The sequence below is a fragment of the Strix uralensis genome, chromosome 15 (genome assembly GCF_047716275.1).
Source record: "Strix uralensis isolate ZFMK-TIS-50842 chromosome 15, bStrUra1, whole genome shotgun sequence".
In the NCBI taxonomy this organism is placed as follows: domain Eukaryota; kingdom Metazoa; phylum Chordata; class Aves; order Strigiformes; family Strigidae; genus Strix; species Strix uralensis.
Window position 1 is genome coordinate 18,200,429 of NC_133986.1, and position 16,872 is coordinate 18,217,300.

The following is a 16,872-nucleotide window of genomic DNA, read 5'->3' on the forward strand; positions in this document are numbered from 1 at the left end:
CTCCAGGGAGAGCGACGCAGGGATCTGCATCTCCCTGGCAAAAATACTGGGAAAGACCTTTCCTTTTCGCTTGCTGCAGTCTAAGGGAACAGCATCTGGTGGACGGGAGGGTATTAGCTGTGGGTGGGCACCTTAGCTGAAAGTATTTCTCCCAAGATGTGCCGATTCCTTGCAAGCTGAGCGACCGCCCTGTGTCTCTTCCACATAAAGGGATGGGTATTTTTTCCTCAAGGCCCTCCTGGCAGGGGTAGATATGCAGATTGACTCCAGGCATTAAGTTGTTTGATGGACCCCCAAAACACTGTTTGACTAAAGTCAGCACTGGGTTTGTGCTGGGGTTGAGAGGGCCAGCATGGCAGGGAGGGGAGCAGCCTCGCCAGCGGGCCTGCAACCGGTCACGGGTTTGGCAGCTATGGTCCAAAGCTGCAAGATACGCACTGCCTGTGTTTTTCCAAAACAGCCTCAGAGGCTGCTCTGGGGCTCCCCCTCGTCGCTCCTGTGCTCTCCTCCACCATCCCACCCAGTGCTACATCTCCCAGCAGGCAGGGTTGATGCTCGCTGCCAGTTGCTCACCATCCCAGAAGAGGAACTACACAGTTAAGAAAAAAAAAATCTCTTCTTACCCCAGTATAGCATTTTACTAAAAGAGAGAACTGCAGACACCTCATGTGAGAGCTGTGTGGCATGTGTGATCCGACCACGTATTCAAAACAGGTTCTGATATTACCTGTCTTCAGTGGTGCTGGTGGAGATCTCCTGCATGGAGCATCTACCACCTCTGGCTGCATTTCTAGAGAATTATAGCCAGCTGCTTTTGCAAACGCATTGCTTCTGCGTCTTGTTAAAAAAAATACATCTATGAACTATTTATTCAAAAAATTATTTCCTATGTCTGCAGCTTGGAAATGCAGCTTTACCTTGGCAGGAGATGGCTTCCCTACCACCCCAGTGCTGCAAAGGTCCACCCAAAGTTGCCAACTTAGACGGTTTTGGAAGGACTTGCTCAGCAGCATCTCCTTTAGGAGCTTGCTGCAGGTATGACTCAGAGTTGCACAGCACAGGGGCTGTTGCATGAGGAAGTTGTATTCGAGGGCAGTGGGAACTAGCAGACACACAGTCAATAGGGCAGGAAACAGCAAAACATTTTGGAACCAAGCCAGCACACCAGCAGGCTGAAAGATTCCCACTCTCCTCGCCACCAAACCCCTCTAGAGGGTCAGTAAATTGCTTAACCTGTGCTTTTCACAACTTCTCTGAGCTCCTCAGATTTTTTCCGGGTAGTGAAAAGCTCGATTTGCAGAAGCCCTCTGCTGCTGTGCAAAGCTGTGCCCTGCTCACATGCAATCCTGCCTGAGCAGTATATTGAAAAAGCTGTCGGAGCAGGCGTGGGAAAGCTCCCCTGGCTCGTGAACAAGCTGTGGTCAGGCCACCCACAGGCAAGCGGTGAGCCCCACGTAAAGCCGCAGGAGAAATTAATGTTCATGAGCAAGGCCTGAGCCGTGCGTGGGCAGCGAAGGATGGAGAGCAGCACAAAAGGCTTCTTGCTGCTGCCAGGGGCTGATGCTCCCCAGCCCCATAAGTAATCGCCTGGCCTTAGGTTGCTCCCTCTTCCCATGTCCTCAGAGCTGGGTGTCTGTCTAAAACCAAAGGAAACTCATGAGCACAAGCTAATGCATACCCATAGAGAGGCCAAACTGCAATTGCCCAGGTAACCTTAGCGGAGCTAATTGATAATTGACAATTAATTGGAGCCAATTCACAGTTAAATATTTAATTTTGCATTTTGGGCTCTTTTTTTTTTTTTTTCCTCTTGCATATGCCTACATAAATAGAGATTTCTCTCCTACCAGAGTTTGAGTGTTGACATGCTTATAACAACCAGCATCCACTTGTGCAAGCCCTGGGAAGGCTCACTGGCTCTGCAGGTGTCTCCCAGCCTGGCTGTTGGCTTTATATCCCCTCTGCTCAACTCCATGTTCTTATCCCAACAAAATCTCTCTCCTGATCTTCTCAACATCGGGTAAATCTTGGCAGTGCTTACAAATAGGTTCCTGGGGTTTGGTTCTGGTTGCATAAGAGCTGTAATTTGCCTATAGCAAGCAGCAAATTAGGGACTAGCAAGTGCAAGCACCTGCAGGACAGGGATTTTTCGTTGGCACAGGTGTAAAAAAACCCACTCAACAGCCGCCTGCCTCGCAGTTTCCATCCAGCCTTCCCTGGGCACTGCCGTTTCTGCAACCGTGAACAAAATGGTAACGCTGCACTTCTCTGCAACAGGTTTCTAAAAACCGAGGAGTTGAAGGTATCTGCTTTCCTGCTGCTGGAAATGGTGGGATGCCACAGCAGGACAGCAGGAGCTCTGGCAGAAGAGCATGTCCAGCCAAGCACTGCTCTCCCACCTGCTCATTAGAGATAATTCCTCCTTGCAGGGGAACTCCAGAAGCAGGTGAAATGGGAACAAAGATCACGAGACAGCCAGTGCATACATACAGAACAATGGGTTTGGTTTTTTTAGTTTATTGGAGTATTTTGTAGCAAAAAAATTACCTAAACCCCATGATTAACTATCGGAGGAAGAAAAGGGACTTCCAGCTTCCTGGGATGAGAAATTGCATGCTTCCAGTCTGCTGCTTATTGGGAAGAAGAAATGATTCTCTAGGTGCATTATCCTCTCGTGAGATGGTTTGGTGCAGGTCATGTTCTCATCCCTGCTGCCACTACCACAGAAACCAGTACAGAGGTGTGAAAACCACAGCTACGCATGAGCACACCTACATGGCCAGTGCTGAAAGGGCACCTGATGCTTCTGATGAAGTTCCAGCCATCATAAGTGATTAAAGGGATGTGAGAGCTGGGGCAGAGGGATGCAATAGCCTCTCAGGTTTCTTTATCATAGTAGTCCTATCCCTAATAATCCCTTTACATCAGAAATTGACCTGGCAAGGAAGAGCACCTAAAGCTTTAGCAGTCCTGGTGGTGAAGCTTTACTGGAGATCTTTTCTACTTGACTTTCAAGTTGATGCAGCTTAAGCAGGTAACCCACACTGATAACATACGTGCCACTGATTTGCTCAATCTCCCATGTTTTTTGGCATGGCAGAACTTCATCAGTTGTCCCACCAACACAGAGCAGTAGGGCAAGACCTGACTACCTAGAGTTTAAAAAAGTGAAACCGCAGAGATTTCTTTCATACAGATACTTCAGTCTTTATTGCTTAAATGTGTCCTTAAGCTTTTTTTTTGCTGCCCCTGCTTGTGTTACTCTGCGTGAGGTACACGCCTGCTGCCCCAGCAGCTGGTCAAGGGTAGGATGAGTCTGATGAGCAGCTCCTTTTCCTCCAAAGGACCATTGACATCCTCTCCCTCTTGGGTTCTGGGACAGGCAAGCACCAGCTGCCCAGGGAATATCTCTTCCCAGCACTGAAAGAATTACTTGAGGGCTCTCCCATGATGCAAACCCCTGAGCAATGCAGGCAGCCTCATGCACAGCAGAAAAAGAGAAGGAACGACAGCCTTTTGCAAGAAATTCATCTGTATTGAAGCAACCATGAGTCACATGAGTTGCCAGCTGGCCTGGGGAATAACAATAGCAGTGGCCTGGACAATACCAGCTGGAGATCACAAGGGAGATTGTCTCTCTCCAGAGAGGGATTTACTTAAGAATACCCATATGCATGTAAATGAATCCTTCTCTAGAAAGCAGGTATGTTGGCAAGTGCATATCAGCACTAAATCCCTGCTAGACCGAGGCGTGGTGGTGACTGCCAGAAGGTGGCTTGAGTAACACTCCGAAGCAGTTTGAACTTGATCCTGCTTCGAGTGAAGTCAGTGGTGAAGCTCTGCTGGTTCCAAGGGAGTGGGATGAAGAGCGATAGACATTTCCCACCCCCCTCAACGTAATTCTTTCCAATATAAGATATTTGCAGCCATGTTAAAATGCTAACCAGGTGCTGTACTGCTGTTCTTGTACATGCAGCAGCCCCTGCCTGAGGGCCAGGACCTGTCCTGAACTTCAGCACGGGGGTTTCCACATTTATCTCAATAAACAATTGCTACTTACTGCTTTTCCTGGCTAAAAGCCACAACAAAGGAGAGGGGTGAAGGCTGTTGTTGGTTCAACAAACATTTCACATAGCCAGGTAGTTTCCAGCAGGTGCTAAATCTATTGCAATGATGGGTTTCAGCTCAGGAGCAGCTCTGCCTCCTTGCAATGAGGGCAAGGCACGCCGGGGACCTATGGTTTGAACTAGACTGAGGGCTGAGTTCTTCAGCTGATTGATGCTTTTAAAATTTCTGTTTATTATTGATAAGGTGATGTAAAGAGGACATGGAGTTGGACATTGTATTGTTTGACCTGGCTGGAGATCAGTCCTGTTCTCTTACAGATTTAAACTTCAGTCATGCATCTATGTGTAATATCAAAGTCCTTTTGTATTGCACAGCAGCACGGTGGGTTAGTGAAGCTAGATAAACACGGGGCTAAGGCTGGAAGTTGAACAAGCCCCTGTGAAATCAGTGTGGCATTAAGCTCTAGGAGGTTGACTAAATCCTCAGGATTAAAAAATAATGGTGTATTGCATTAGCAAGGAGGAATAACAGAGGGATATGTCCTTATTTGTTTCAAAGCTAGTGCTTTCTGAGTTTTGCCCTGATCTCTACCAAAAGCGCTGTAAATCTGGCAATATTTGAAAACAGGGAAAAAACAGTAGATGGTCGTTGGATGCCTACACACTTGAGTGTGATCCAGCATGTGCCCAAAGTCAATCATTAGGAGTGTCCAGGCTAGGAGAGCACATTTCCCATCAGCAGTGACACACTTTGTGTCCGTGTATTTGCTGATAGCACCAGATCAGTGCCGGGCTGTGATCCAAAGCCATCTTCCTAGACACATTGCATCTTTGGGGGTCACAGGGAACTGCTCGGACGGCAGTGCAAGAGAAGTTTGGTTTAATGCTGTGATTTGATTTTTGCTGGGCTTTTCTCTCTGTTTTTGCCATAAGGCTCTGTTTGTGGCCTGCCTGCAGAGCTACAGCCCACGTGTCCCCCGGCGAGGCGATCTGCACGTCCGAGCCCAGGTGCATGTCTCAGTCCTTGTCCGTTTTCGGTGAAGGTGTGGGACCGTTCCTCCGCAGAGCATCGTCCGCTCTGACCAGCTTGGAAACGCACAACAGCTCGTAGTGCAGGAAGGGGAAACACGAGACACGCGTCCCACCGCCTGCCCCACTCAACACCTTCCCGGGGGATTTTGTGGGTGACTGCAGACATCCTCCTGCACCAAGAGCTGGGTCTACCTGGTAGAGACGCCCAGGTGATGGGATTCTACCTTTCTCGCAGGATGTATTTGCCTTTCCGGTCCAGGTTGTTGCTGAAGTGGATGGAGAACCAGAGGAATGAAGTCAGGATCATCCCATAAACCTAAAAAGAAATGAGACAAACAATTAAATGCTGAACTGATTATGATGCTCCATCTGGGCAGATACATGATCATAAACGTTGCCTGTGAGTCCACTTGGCACTTCTGAATTTATGTATCAGGATGTTACATTTTTCTTGAGAGCTGTTTTTCAGTAAAATGGTGAACCCCAATTCCAACATAGGAGAAAATTCCGCCCCCCCCCGACACATGGTTAAAGCATCTGATTGAAATTAACACAGCGCAACTCAAACCCAGTCCTAAAAATACCAAGAAATGAGACGAAACCAGGAAATTCAAATTTCAAATTCCTGCCACAAAACATTCCTCTGTGCAAACAAACATATCTCTCTCATAACAGCCTTTTGTAAAAATAACATAGGGAAGAAAAAAAAAAAAAACACCAAACCTCATGCATTGTTTGGAGTAAAAAACCCCAACAAAACAAAAAGCCCTAACAAGATCCAAACCCCACCCCACACACGTGCACAGCTGGGAATGCAGAGGACAGTATACTTCCTTTGCATTGTGATATTCCGCCTCGTATATCACACACCAGGATTTACACAGGCAACATATCAAAGGTAAGGCTGCTGTGGGAAGGATAACGAGGGCTGCAACAACATGCTTCTTCCTAAAAGTCTGCCTTAACGTGCAAGCGCCTTTGCTTGCGGCTTGATCTGGGGACATGTGTGCATTGTTGGCAGAGGGACAGTGACATCAGAGCAGCTATAACCCTCATCGTGCATTTCCTTTGCATCCTGCCATCACAATAGGGAACCGTGCAGTGAGATTTCCTCTCACACACACTTCAAAGATAGCTGCCTTATCTGGCTATAGCATCAAGCTGTGAAAAAAAGATATATAATAAAAACGCTCCCTCTTTTGTCTGAATATAGCTGCAGTGAAATTCCTCCTATACCTGAGAAAAATTAGAAAGCGACACCAAATATTCACACATGGCTTTACATTTATAGCCACATAGCAATGCCTGATGGTTTTCCAAATTTACTACTAGCAGTATAAAATACAAAAGCGTTTGTTCCTCTGGATTTTGTTTAGATGAAGAAGAGTCTTCTCACCCATAACTGTGCCAAGGTGGACACAAGTAATAAAAAACAAAATCTCCAAAGACACATTCAGTCAGGAAAGGTTGCCCCAGCTGGGGAGCAGCATGGAGATGTTACCAGACCAAACCTCCCTTCATGGTGAAGTAGTAAGTCTGCTGGCGTGTACTCTTTCCTGGCGTGCCTCACCACACATGCAGGGCCCTCACATAGAGGTAATTACAGTGATAAACCTTTGCCAAGCAGTGGGTGGGCATATGAGCAGCCTTGTTTTAATTAGCAGCATTCTCCAGCTCCAAAGGGACTGTCCCCATGCAGCTACCGAGCCCCCTCACCACTGAAGGACACACTCCTCTTACAACATTTAATTTTTCCTTTTGTTCTTCCCCAAGTAAGACTCACAAATTCAGTACAGACCGATTCTACCCAAGCCATCCTCTGAAGATGATCCTACCCCTAACTCTGCAAGATCCTCCTTGACAGACGGCACCCGGGAGCCCAGGCAACATGCTCTGCCCCTCTCCTTTTCAGCTTGTGCCTCACAAGCCCACGTTTCACCCACCACTGCCCGACATACACCTTACCAGGTTTGTTAGGGGTCATGAGACTTTCCTTCCCCTTCCTGCACAGCTCTCCAGCTTCACTGCTGGTGCTCAGTAGCTTTCAAGACCTTCCAGCTCTGGCCGCACAAAGCGACTTCCCAGGCTGAGCTGGAAGGCAGCCAGAGAGCACTGGGCAAGGAGAGGCAGCAAGTTTCCTAAAATATGGAACTTTTACTGCATCTCCTTTTCCACAATTGTTGCTGGCTTCCCAATTGATCCGCAAGCCGTGCGCCAGGCGACAAGGCGTCTCGCTTGCAGGAGAAGATGCGCAGGCGAGCCTGGGCAGATGAAATGTAAACACTGCTGCAGCCCGCTGCGGTGCCTAGTTTGGGCAGAAAACCCATGCAGTGAGCCTATTCCTGCAGGAAAACCCCTCCGACCATCAGCCTGGCCAAGACAGGTCCAGGCCCTGTCTTAATTTCCCATCTTAATTTTCCTCTACCACCACTTGTTTCTCTGCTGCCAGTCTCCAGAATCATCTGAAATCCCAGCTTCTGGGGGCTAATTTAGAATACGCCTCCCCCGTTGGAGCCTGCCTCTGGGGGCCAAAATGCAAAGGAACAAACATAGCTACCGTGAAGCCGATGGTGACACCCAGAATCGTGGAGACGAAGTCCATGTGCTTCTTCAGGAAGTCCTGGATCTCTTGCAGGCAGTCCTGGGAGGAGAGAGACACCCCTTGCAGCACAGCAGCAGCCTGGGGCAGGGTGGGGGGGCTTCATCCCCCCACAGCGCCACCATAATCCCAAATAGAGGCACGGGGGGGACACAGCATTGCACAGCTGGGCTGCTCCATGGGCAGCTCTCCTTTTTTCTGCTGCTTGCTGCAACTTGGGAAGACAAACACCTGCAGTATATTTTCTATTACTACAATACACCTATGATTTTCTTGGCATGATGACTTTTGGACTGTGGGGATGTGTGTGAGCACTGGTAAGTGTGGTCATGCAGAAGCTTTTTTCTTTCCACCCGCTGGAAATTGGAAAGAGGGAAATAAAGATGGAAAAGCAAAGCACATAATGCTAAATACATTCCCCAAAGATACTAATGAACAGCTGAATTTTGCAAGGTGTCTCAAGCATTAATATACATCAGCCTTAAGCATGCCAGTGGCCCCATGGAAATCCAGGAGGTGTTAGCCAAGACAGCCATTTCAAAAATGCAAGAGCATGCCCTTGATGAAGTGATTTGCAGAGTGAGGTAAGAGTGCTCAAAGCCGGGAGCAGATGTAGTGCAGCTACCAAACTCTGTGGTTCCCCAGGTTGCATAATGCATCCTCCCATCCACCTGCCCGGGCTCACAACCAGAGGAATCACAAACCATTAGCTGGGGGGAACAGAGTCACCCCTACAGTGCCTGGTTTTGCTCTGCTCTCCCTTCCTGCTCTTTGAGCCAAGTCCAACCCTGCTTCGAGATGCAACATTCCCAGAAGCAGTGCCTTGAAACGCTGCCCCGTGGGCTGACACGTGACTGTGCATCACAGCATGCTGTTAGCACTTGACGTCTTCGCCTAACAACAATGTTTTTGTATAGCTGTAGCAACATGGTTTTGTTTTTCCTCGGGACAACATACATATTGATGCTGGTGGCTTTAGCTACTTCAGCTGATTTGGCTACTCCAGTGGAGGAAAAATAATCATACAACAGATTTGCTCAGAAAGTATGAAGTCTACGCTGTGGCTTCAGCACAAAGGCAGTCTAATACTGGTGGCTTCTCCATCAACTTCATTGAGATACTGCAGAGAGGAGGAATGAAGTGTACTTGATGAAGCTACTGCTGTGCATCCTCATCCTGCTTCATTTCTCAATTTAATACCTATTTAATGCCACGGGGAAAAGGGAGTACAGAAAATTCCACATTTGCTGTTAGTGGGACATTTTTAAGCCTCAGAAACTAGTGTCACATGGAAAAGTCCAACAGGGTTTTTGAGCTTAGGTACATGCCTGTGATATCTCATGCTCTCTGCACATGCAAGAGGAAGGTGGAGGGAAGCGACAGGCTGCAAACAGGTTTTCTCTGAAGGCTTTCTAAAGTCACGAAAGAAACCACATCTGCAGGTCTGAGACCTGCTGATCCACCGAGGCTCCTCCAGCCGGTGAGACAACTCCTTATTAAAACAACAAACCCCAACCCATAGCAACCCCAAATCATGAAAAAGCCACAAGTCTCATTAACACTTAAACACCAGTGAGGTTTTAACAGCTAGCGAGTAGCGGCACAACCCCACTGTGAGGTGGAAGAAACCTTTCCCTTACCTGTCCTGCATCGTGTGCCGGGCCAGGTGGGCATGTCTTGCTCTCAATGTTGGCCGTGTCCCCAAACGGAGAGTGCTTCCCACAGCACAGGAACTGGAAGAGAGGGAGAGGTCTGCCAGCTGCTGCGGCGATGGGCCACCCTTCCTCCCTGTCACCCCAGGCAGGGCTATACAACCAGGGCTGCGAGGAGCGAAGCACATCGGTATACAATTGACAACCACAGCAATGGAGTTGCTTAAATTCAGAGGAAGGGAATGAGTCTGGCCCCAAACTTGCCCGTGCTCCTCCAGGAGTGCTGCCCGGGGCTAGGGCCAAGCCCTCCCTCCATAGCCACACCAGGTCTCACAGTGGCTGCTCTGGAAAACCCAGGAATGCACAGACTCACGTTTCCAGCACTTGTTATGGGTTGAGGTGGTCCCCTGCAACACCCACTGTGGAGCTGGTTTGCTATAGCCAGGGTGAACTGGCCAGCTTGGAGCTCTAGCAGAAGGAAAACATAAAGGAATAGAAGGACTGTTTTTCCGTCAATTAAAGTGGCTAAAACAAGCAACTGAGGAAGCTGGGTATTGTGCCTGGTTCTCCTTGCTGAGCTGGGCTCTGGGTGTGCTGCTCCACAGCGCTGCAGAACAAGCAGCACCACGTGTGGTCACGGCTCTGAGGGTCACCACCATTGTTGCAATGAGAAGCATTTGTCCTTTTCTGCGTTTTGAGAAGCACGCATGAAAGCGGCTTTGGAAAACTACTTGTTATCATGATTTAAGAAAACACAGAAGGATAAAGGGAGTTGCGTGGGAGGTGTCTGGAAACAGGCGAGCAGAGCTGACCTTCCCATCCAGCCCTGCTGCGTGCCATGAACTCACTACCCAAACAGGCCCTGCTGCGTGAGGAGATGGCATCTCCTTTACTCAGTGGGGACTCGGGAGTTTCTCACAACAGGGGACATCCTCACTCATCTCCTGTGGCTTTGAGAGTGAGCGTCTTCCCTGTGCTCTGGGCAACCACCCTTAACCACCTACTGAGCTACAGAGAAGTAGCTGGGTGGTGGTTTTGTGGAGCTTGCTAGCAGTCTCCAGCACTGCGAGAGGCCACGTGGCCTCCAGTACTCCTCAGCCATAGGCTCAAGGGTAAACAGAAACAACCAAGTCTAAATAATTCTGCTGGAAAACGTGTAACTACCCTCCCTCTACCTGACACGGGGCACCAGAGAGGTGTATACCCATTTTCTCACACCACAGATAAGGAGCACAGCAGAGGGCCTGCTGAGACAGACAACATATATATCAGCCACAGCACAGAAACTTTGAAGGTCTTGCATCAGGGTGATGCTCAGGTAGGTGTCCCTTTCCTCCTGTTGATAATCTGATTGGTCAAACCTAGAAAAGGAAGAGTAGGAAGGCAGGAGCAGACTTGACAGCAGACTGGAGGACTCGCTTCTGAGGGAAAATGGCATTGCAACATCCATGAGGCAGAGCACAGGCATCAGCTTCAGCCTGCCAAAACCATTGGGGAGATACCCCAGGGCAAGGTTTTCTGCTAAGGCTGAAAGACAACTTACTGCTTCGTGGATGGCAGTCAGCTCGTGCCTCCTGAAGCTGGAGGTGTTCCTCCTCACCTCCTCGTACACAAGATCGTACACATCCATCATGCTGTCTTCCACCTGCGATGAAAGCAGAAATCTGTACGTGCAAAACACCAACCACAGACATCTCTGGAGGGAAATATGCTCCTCTGGCGTCCCCCTAGAAGCTCTCCCAGGTACAGCAAGACAAGAAGTGCAGCTATTAAGTGATTACCACAGCAGCAGGAGCTGGTGTATGACCCACCACGCACCAAGGGGTGCCTATGACATGGTGAGTCCCAGAAGAAAGGCTGCAATAGTGCATATGTACCACCTTCTGCTAGGTGTGGACCCTTCCACATCACACTGGAGTCTCACCAGCTGACAGCTGGAGCTTTTGGGCTGTTTTGGGTTTAGTGTCAGAGAAGAACTCAGGTGCCTGTGAGCAGTGTGCCTCTGAGTCCCTCTGCCAGGCAGGGATGACACCATCTCCCCATCCTGATGGGGGACTGTGAGAACAGGCACACATGACCATGAGATGCTAAAATACAAAGGTAAGAGGACCTCAGAGGGCTGGTGTTATCCCAGTGATGGAGCAGATCCTCTGAATAGAGCCAAAAAAATAACAGAGTGATTCAGTGGTGAATCAGACCCTAAATATTTACCAAATGTGTGAGAACTCACAGCTTGACAGATCCCAGCCAACTCCTGCTTGGGTTTTGAAGGAAAAAATATTACAATTGCCTTCAGTGTCTGGAGTCAAACCCTTATTTCTTCCTTTCGCTTTCCCTCGCTTCCTCAGCGGCATCCATCTGAGTGGGGCTGCAGGCAGCGCTTGGCTTTTTGGGGGAAAAAAATCAAGTGGTAAGACAGACGGAGCAGGCGGCTGCACGGGGAGGGACAGGCACTCCAGGAACAGAGCCATCTCTCAGTGAGGCTTTTCAGCTCAGTCTTAAGGGGCTGTGCTTGGAAATTACTCTAGGGGAAGAAAACCCCAACGCTGTCTGCTCAGGGGTGAAACCAGGGTCATTCAAGGTGATTACAGCCACTATTGTATTATTGCTCTACCCTGCTTGGCTGTCCAAAATGCAAGCAACTAACGGAGGCTGATAACCAGGAGGGGAGAGAGGGAGGTTGAGAAGATTACTTGTACCCGACTTGGCTCCACGCTGCCAGGAACAGAGTTTAAAGGCTCACATCTGAAGATTTTCCACAGCTATCCACATGGCATAGAAGTGAAGGGCTTGGGGGTTTCTCTGTATTTATCTGCAACAAAGCTGCCATCACCCCTGGATGCTCCATCACCCACCACGGAGCAATCAGTAGGTGAGGCAGGAGCAACACATCTTTAACAAGAGAGGTCCGATGACGGACGGGGCACAGATATTCTGGGCCAAGGAAAAAACCCTCCATAGCAAGGTGCGTGATGCTGAGCACAGGTGAGGAGGGAGGATGCTCATTTTGTCACCCCCATGTATCAGAGCACATCGGTAAGACAAGATCTCTAGCAGACTTGTGCACCATCCTTCCTCTGAGCAAACCTTAAACCCCAACAAAAAGGAAGACACCCAAGCTTTTCTAGCTTCTTGTGGGCAATGAAATAGCTTTCCAGCAGCAGCGATTAAATAAAAGGATTCAATAAAAAGAGGGTCCATTTCCACTGAAGAATTGGATTAGGAATAATGAAAAAAGAATAATCTTTTGACCTCGTGCTGCTGAGGAAGGAAGGAAGAACAGAGCAGCCAGCTTCTTAACCCAAGAGATTATTACTTTACAACTGTATTCAACTTAAACCAAGGTAAGATGAGACTTTGCCCAGTGATGTTTCTTCTGTAAAGACCATCTCAGGCTCCCTAGCAGCAAAGCTCTGACCACACCACCAAAACCAATTCGCTATGCAGGAAAGTTCATGCTTATCGGTATTCTGTGCTGGTAACAAACCCCAGGGCCCAGCTGAGCCTAATGTCCTCCTCAGCAGCTTCCCCGGTGGTCGTGGTACATTAAGCAACCTGGAAGGAGGGCAAGTGAGCTGCCCAGATGTTGACAGCTGCTGGCTGCTGCCCGTAGCTGCCTGCAGCAGCTGCCAGACTAGCGAGCTCCTCCGGCTGCATGAAACCACAAGAGGATCAATTTGATCAGCAGGGGTCCTGCCTGACGGAGTGGTGCAGCTTTGCAACTTCCTAATTATTTTACATGCCATGCAATGACATTAAACATTGAGACTAAGGCTGTTTGAAGGGTACGAGTGGGTAGAAAAGAACTGAAGGAACAAGGTGCCCATAACAAAGCTATGGCAGAAAATGATTCCAACTGTTGGAAACAATTAGGGAAGAAACCACAAGCAGTCACCATTTCACAGCCAGCTACAGACTACAGTGACGGTGATGATGATGAGGGTAATCTCCAGGTACATAATGACTATTAAAGACCTCAATTGCACCCTGTTTCTGAGCTTGCTTCTCAGTTATTTACTGATTGGATTTGGGTTTTTTTTATTTTTTCATTTTGTCAAGCAGCCTCCAAGAGCTGAAAGCACAAGGGATTAAATGGAAAATGTTTTATAGCAATAATTTCCTTTAGAATGTGTGTCTGGGCAAGCCTGCGAGTACAATTTGCTGATTAGTCATTCTCAGCATTTCTATCTAGCAATTATATCTCGCATTTATATCCAGCTATTATCTGAATACACTATTCAGATCCTAGTAAAGGAATATAAAACTACAAAACCATTTTTTAAAGAGTGAATTGACTGTAGTTCCTCCACATCATCTTTCTGATTTTTGCTAGAATCATTTGATTTTGGAGGGGAAAATTGCTGTCTTCATACAGCACGGCGGTGTGTTTTCAAAGATTACTGCAGAGAGCTCTCTCATTTAAATATTTCAGAGGTAGGTATGAAGTACTAAATCTCAGTTATTTATTGCTGGCTGCTTCCTTCTGTGCAGGAGACGGTGACACAGAGCATATGAGAGGTTCTGGTTTAATAAGAGGAGACACACAAGAGCAAAAGGTTGCGCTGACGAAGCATCATCTTTGCAACTTTTCTGCCTGGGATGGGGTTATGTTTATACTCAGAGCTGCAGCCAAGCTCTAAAGCACCAGTCACACGGAGCAGCATCTATCCAGCCCAAAATGTCATGCTAACTCATGCATGCCTAATGATGTAAAAAATAAAACCTGAAAGCATGAGACAGTCACCAGGTGGTTTCATGACCTGTCCTTATTTGCAACAGTATTTTATCCAGCAGACACAAGTTCATCCCTATATATTCCTTTGATCTGGGAGATAAGAGAGTGAAGAGCTAGACTGCAGCACTGCTTTGTGCTCAGCTGCTGTCCTCAGCAGATTCCCATTGCACACTCCACTGATGGGCAACTTTGAGTCCATCACCTCAAAATAATTTTCTTTTTCCATTTCTTACACCAGGTGTTGGAGAAAAAAAATTAAAATAATCAGGGTGCTTTCTCTCACGTTTAAGCAACAGGATGCCTTTTGAGTTTGAGTGGTTATGCTGATACTGTTAATAACATGCTTTAAGAAAACCACAGCTGTGCCCCATCCCTTAACTCAGACAGTAGTTAGCACGTAATGGTCTGACACAGCTGGAGAAAGGGAGTGTGGGCTTCTTTTTGAAAGGTCTTACACTCCCCCCACATATATGCATCATTACAGACACATGGATTTTCCTGTTCCTAGTGACATGCTATGACCCACTGCTGGAGGGGTATTTCTGGATGAAGCTGTCCCTTGGAAAGAGATGGTGCCTGCAATGCTTGTCAGTAAAAAAACACCAAGAGCTGAAGATGAAGCATCAGCTGGGCTTTGGCTTAAAAAAAAAATCTCCAGGTTAAGTGATATGGAGGACACACCTTACAGCAATTCTTTTCCTGGAAGAAGCTGAGTGAAATGTTCCAGCTTTAAATTGGTCAAATAATTGCTGCCTCCCATTTCTGTCTGCATTCCTCAATGAAACATTCATTTAGGGATGCTATCAATGGGTTGCTGGATGCAACAAATGGAAAATCACCGCTGAGATTGATGCGGCTGACTCCAGCTGACTCAATAGAGTCGCATTTTTCACTTAAAGTAAAAGAAAGAAGGAATTTTGAGATTGTTTATCATCCTCTAAGTCCTTTATCCCCCAAGAAGCAGGATTTATGACTGCAGGAAGGCATTTACTCTAAGCCATTAGTGTTCTTGCCCTTGGCTATTAGAATCTAAAGCAAATTTCAGTCTTACCTCCTTCAAGAGGAAAATTGACATTTTTGACTTAGGTTATTTATCAAGGAGAGTTTTTACCTGTGTCATGGTTTAACCCCAGCCAGCAACTAAGTCCCACACAGCTGCTCGCTCACTCCCCCCAGAGAGAATCAGGAGGGTAAAAGTGAAAGAACTCATGGCTTGAGATAAAACCACTTTAATAGGTAAAGCAAAAGCCGGGTGCACAAGCAAAGCAAAACAAGGGATTCCTTGCCCACTCCCCATGGGCAGGCGGGTGCTCAGCCATCTCCAGCACAGCCGGGCTCCATCACGCGTGACGGTGACTTGGGAAGACAAACGCCATCACTGCGAACGTCCCCCCTTCCTCCTGCTCCCCCAGCTGTATGTGCTGAGCATGAGCCATGCGGTGGGGGATACCCCTGGGGTCAGCTGGGGTCAGCTGTCCCGGCTGTGTCCCCTCCCGAGTCCTTGTGCACCCCCAGCCTGCTCGCTGGGGGGTGGGGGGAGAGGCAGAAAAGGCCTTGGCTCTGTGTAAGCCCTGCTCAGCGGTAACAAAAACATCCCTCTGTTATCAACACTGTGTTCAGCACAGATCCAAACCACAACCCCATACTAGATACTAGGAGGAAAATTAACTCCATCCCAGCCAAAACCAGCACAACCTGTAACTGGATTTGTAACAAAGATCAGACAAGGAGGTCAGCCTTCAGTTCCTGATGCCTTTGCAAGCCAGAAAAGTCAGTAAATCCCCTCCCGCTGTCAGCAAATACCCATGCCTGGGCAACCTGAGCTAGTTGCTTAGACATACATTGGAAAGCTAATGTAGGCTTGTACCAAGAACAACAGTCTGACACTTACTCAGTGAACCACCTTTGCAACAGTCATTGGCCAAAAATCCCTCTGCAGAGCTGGAGGTCAAGGTGAACATAGTGAAAGGAGATGTCAGGATTGTCTCAAAGACAAGCCCATCTTTCTCCTTTCTCCTTAACAGGAATGCTCTTGACATGGCAGAAGAAGAAGAGAAGCACAGCAAGCAGAAGGAGGATCTTCCTCTCCTGTGGCTCTTCGTGCCTTCGAGGCATCAAACCAAGCACATGCATGGCAGCCTCCGAAGAAACTGCAACCTCAGCACTTCATGTTCTTTCAGCATCTCCAAGGATGTACTCACTAGCATCCCTTCAGTGGTGGCTACTGCAGAGTCCCTTGCCTAGCTATAAACTGCAAGTTAGTTAAGGTGTGAAACTGAAATGAAGTGGTTAACTCACTGGAAATCCTTCCTTGCTCCAGTAAGAAAAACACTTCTGCATTTTGCTATCTCCACCTTCCCTTTCCTCCCCGGTGTGCAGAAATCCATGTGTTCACAGCATGTCAGAAAGGGAAGGGGAGGGACAGATGCAACTGCTTGAGTTTGGATAAAGCAACAATACAACTGCAATGAAACAGAGGGAAAACTGCTCTGGGTTCCTCAGCCAGGCTGCAGAGCAGCTCTACCGCATGGATTGAGCACATGGTAAGATGCAGTCCCCCTGCCCCATGCTTGACCAGGCCATCGTGGCCATATCTAACAGTCATTACTGCTTGCTGCAGCTTTATATTTCCTTCAGAACATGTCAGCTCCTCTCCTTTCCAGCCTTCCTCAAGCCAATCAATCCCAGCTGAAGAAATCCGGCCAGTGCTGCAAAGCAGAGTGGCCTTTGAGGCCCCCACAGAAAAATACACAAGGTAAGAAGGTACTGCTCCCCCTTTGACTGCCA

The 16,872-nt window shown here is 48.1% G+C and overlaps 1 protein-coding gene across 2 annotated transcripts in view; it reads right to left on the minus strand.

The window, feature by feature from the left end:
- Positions 1-2,501: 2,501 nt before the first annotated feature.
- The window catches only part of TSPAN32 (tetraspanin 32), a 33,537-nt gene continuing 19,166 nt past the window's right edge, over positions 2,502-16,872 (minus strand). The window contains exons 5-8 of one of the 2 annotated variants that reach the window (XM_074884691.1): positions 10,894-10,995; positions 9,339-9,431; positions 7,657-7,740; positions 2,502-5,415 (exon numbers count right to left, since the gene is read on the minus strand). In XM_074884691.1, coding sequence (XP_074740792.1) covers positions 5,320-5,415; positions 7,657-7,740; positions 9,339-9,431; positions 10,894-10,995 — 375 coding nt within the window. In that variant the 3' untranslated portion in view covers positions 2,502-5,319. Of the gene's footprint in view, positions 5,416-7,656; positions 7,741-9,338; positions 9,519-10,893; positions 10,996-16,872 lie in introns of both variants that reach the window. The other variant, XM_074884690.1, reaches the window with a different exon arrangement.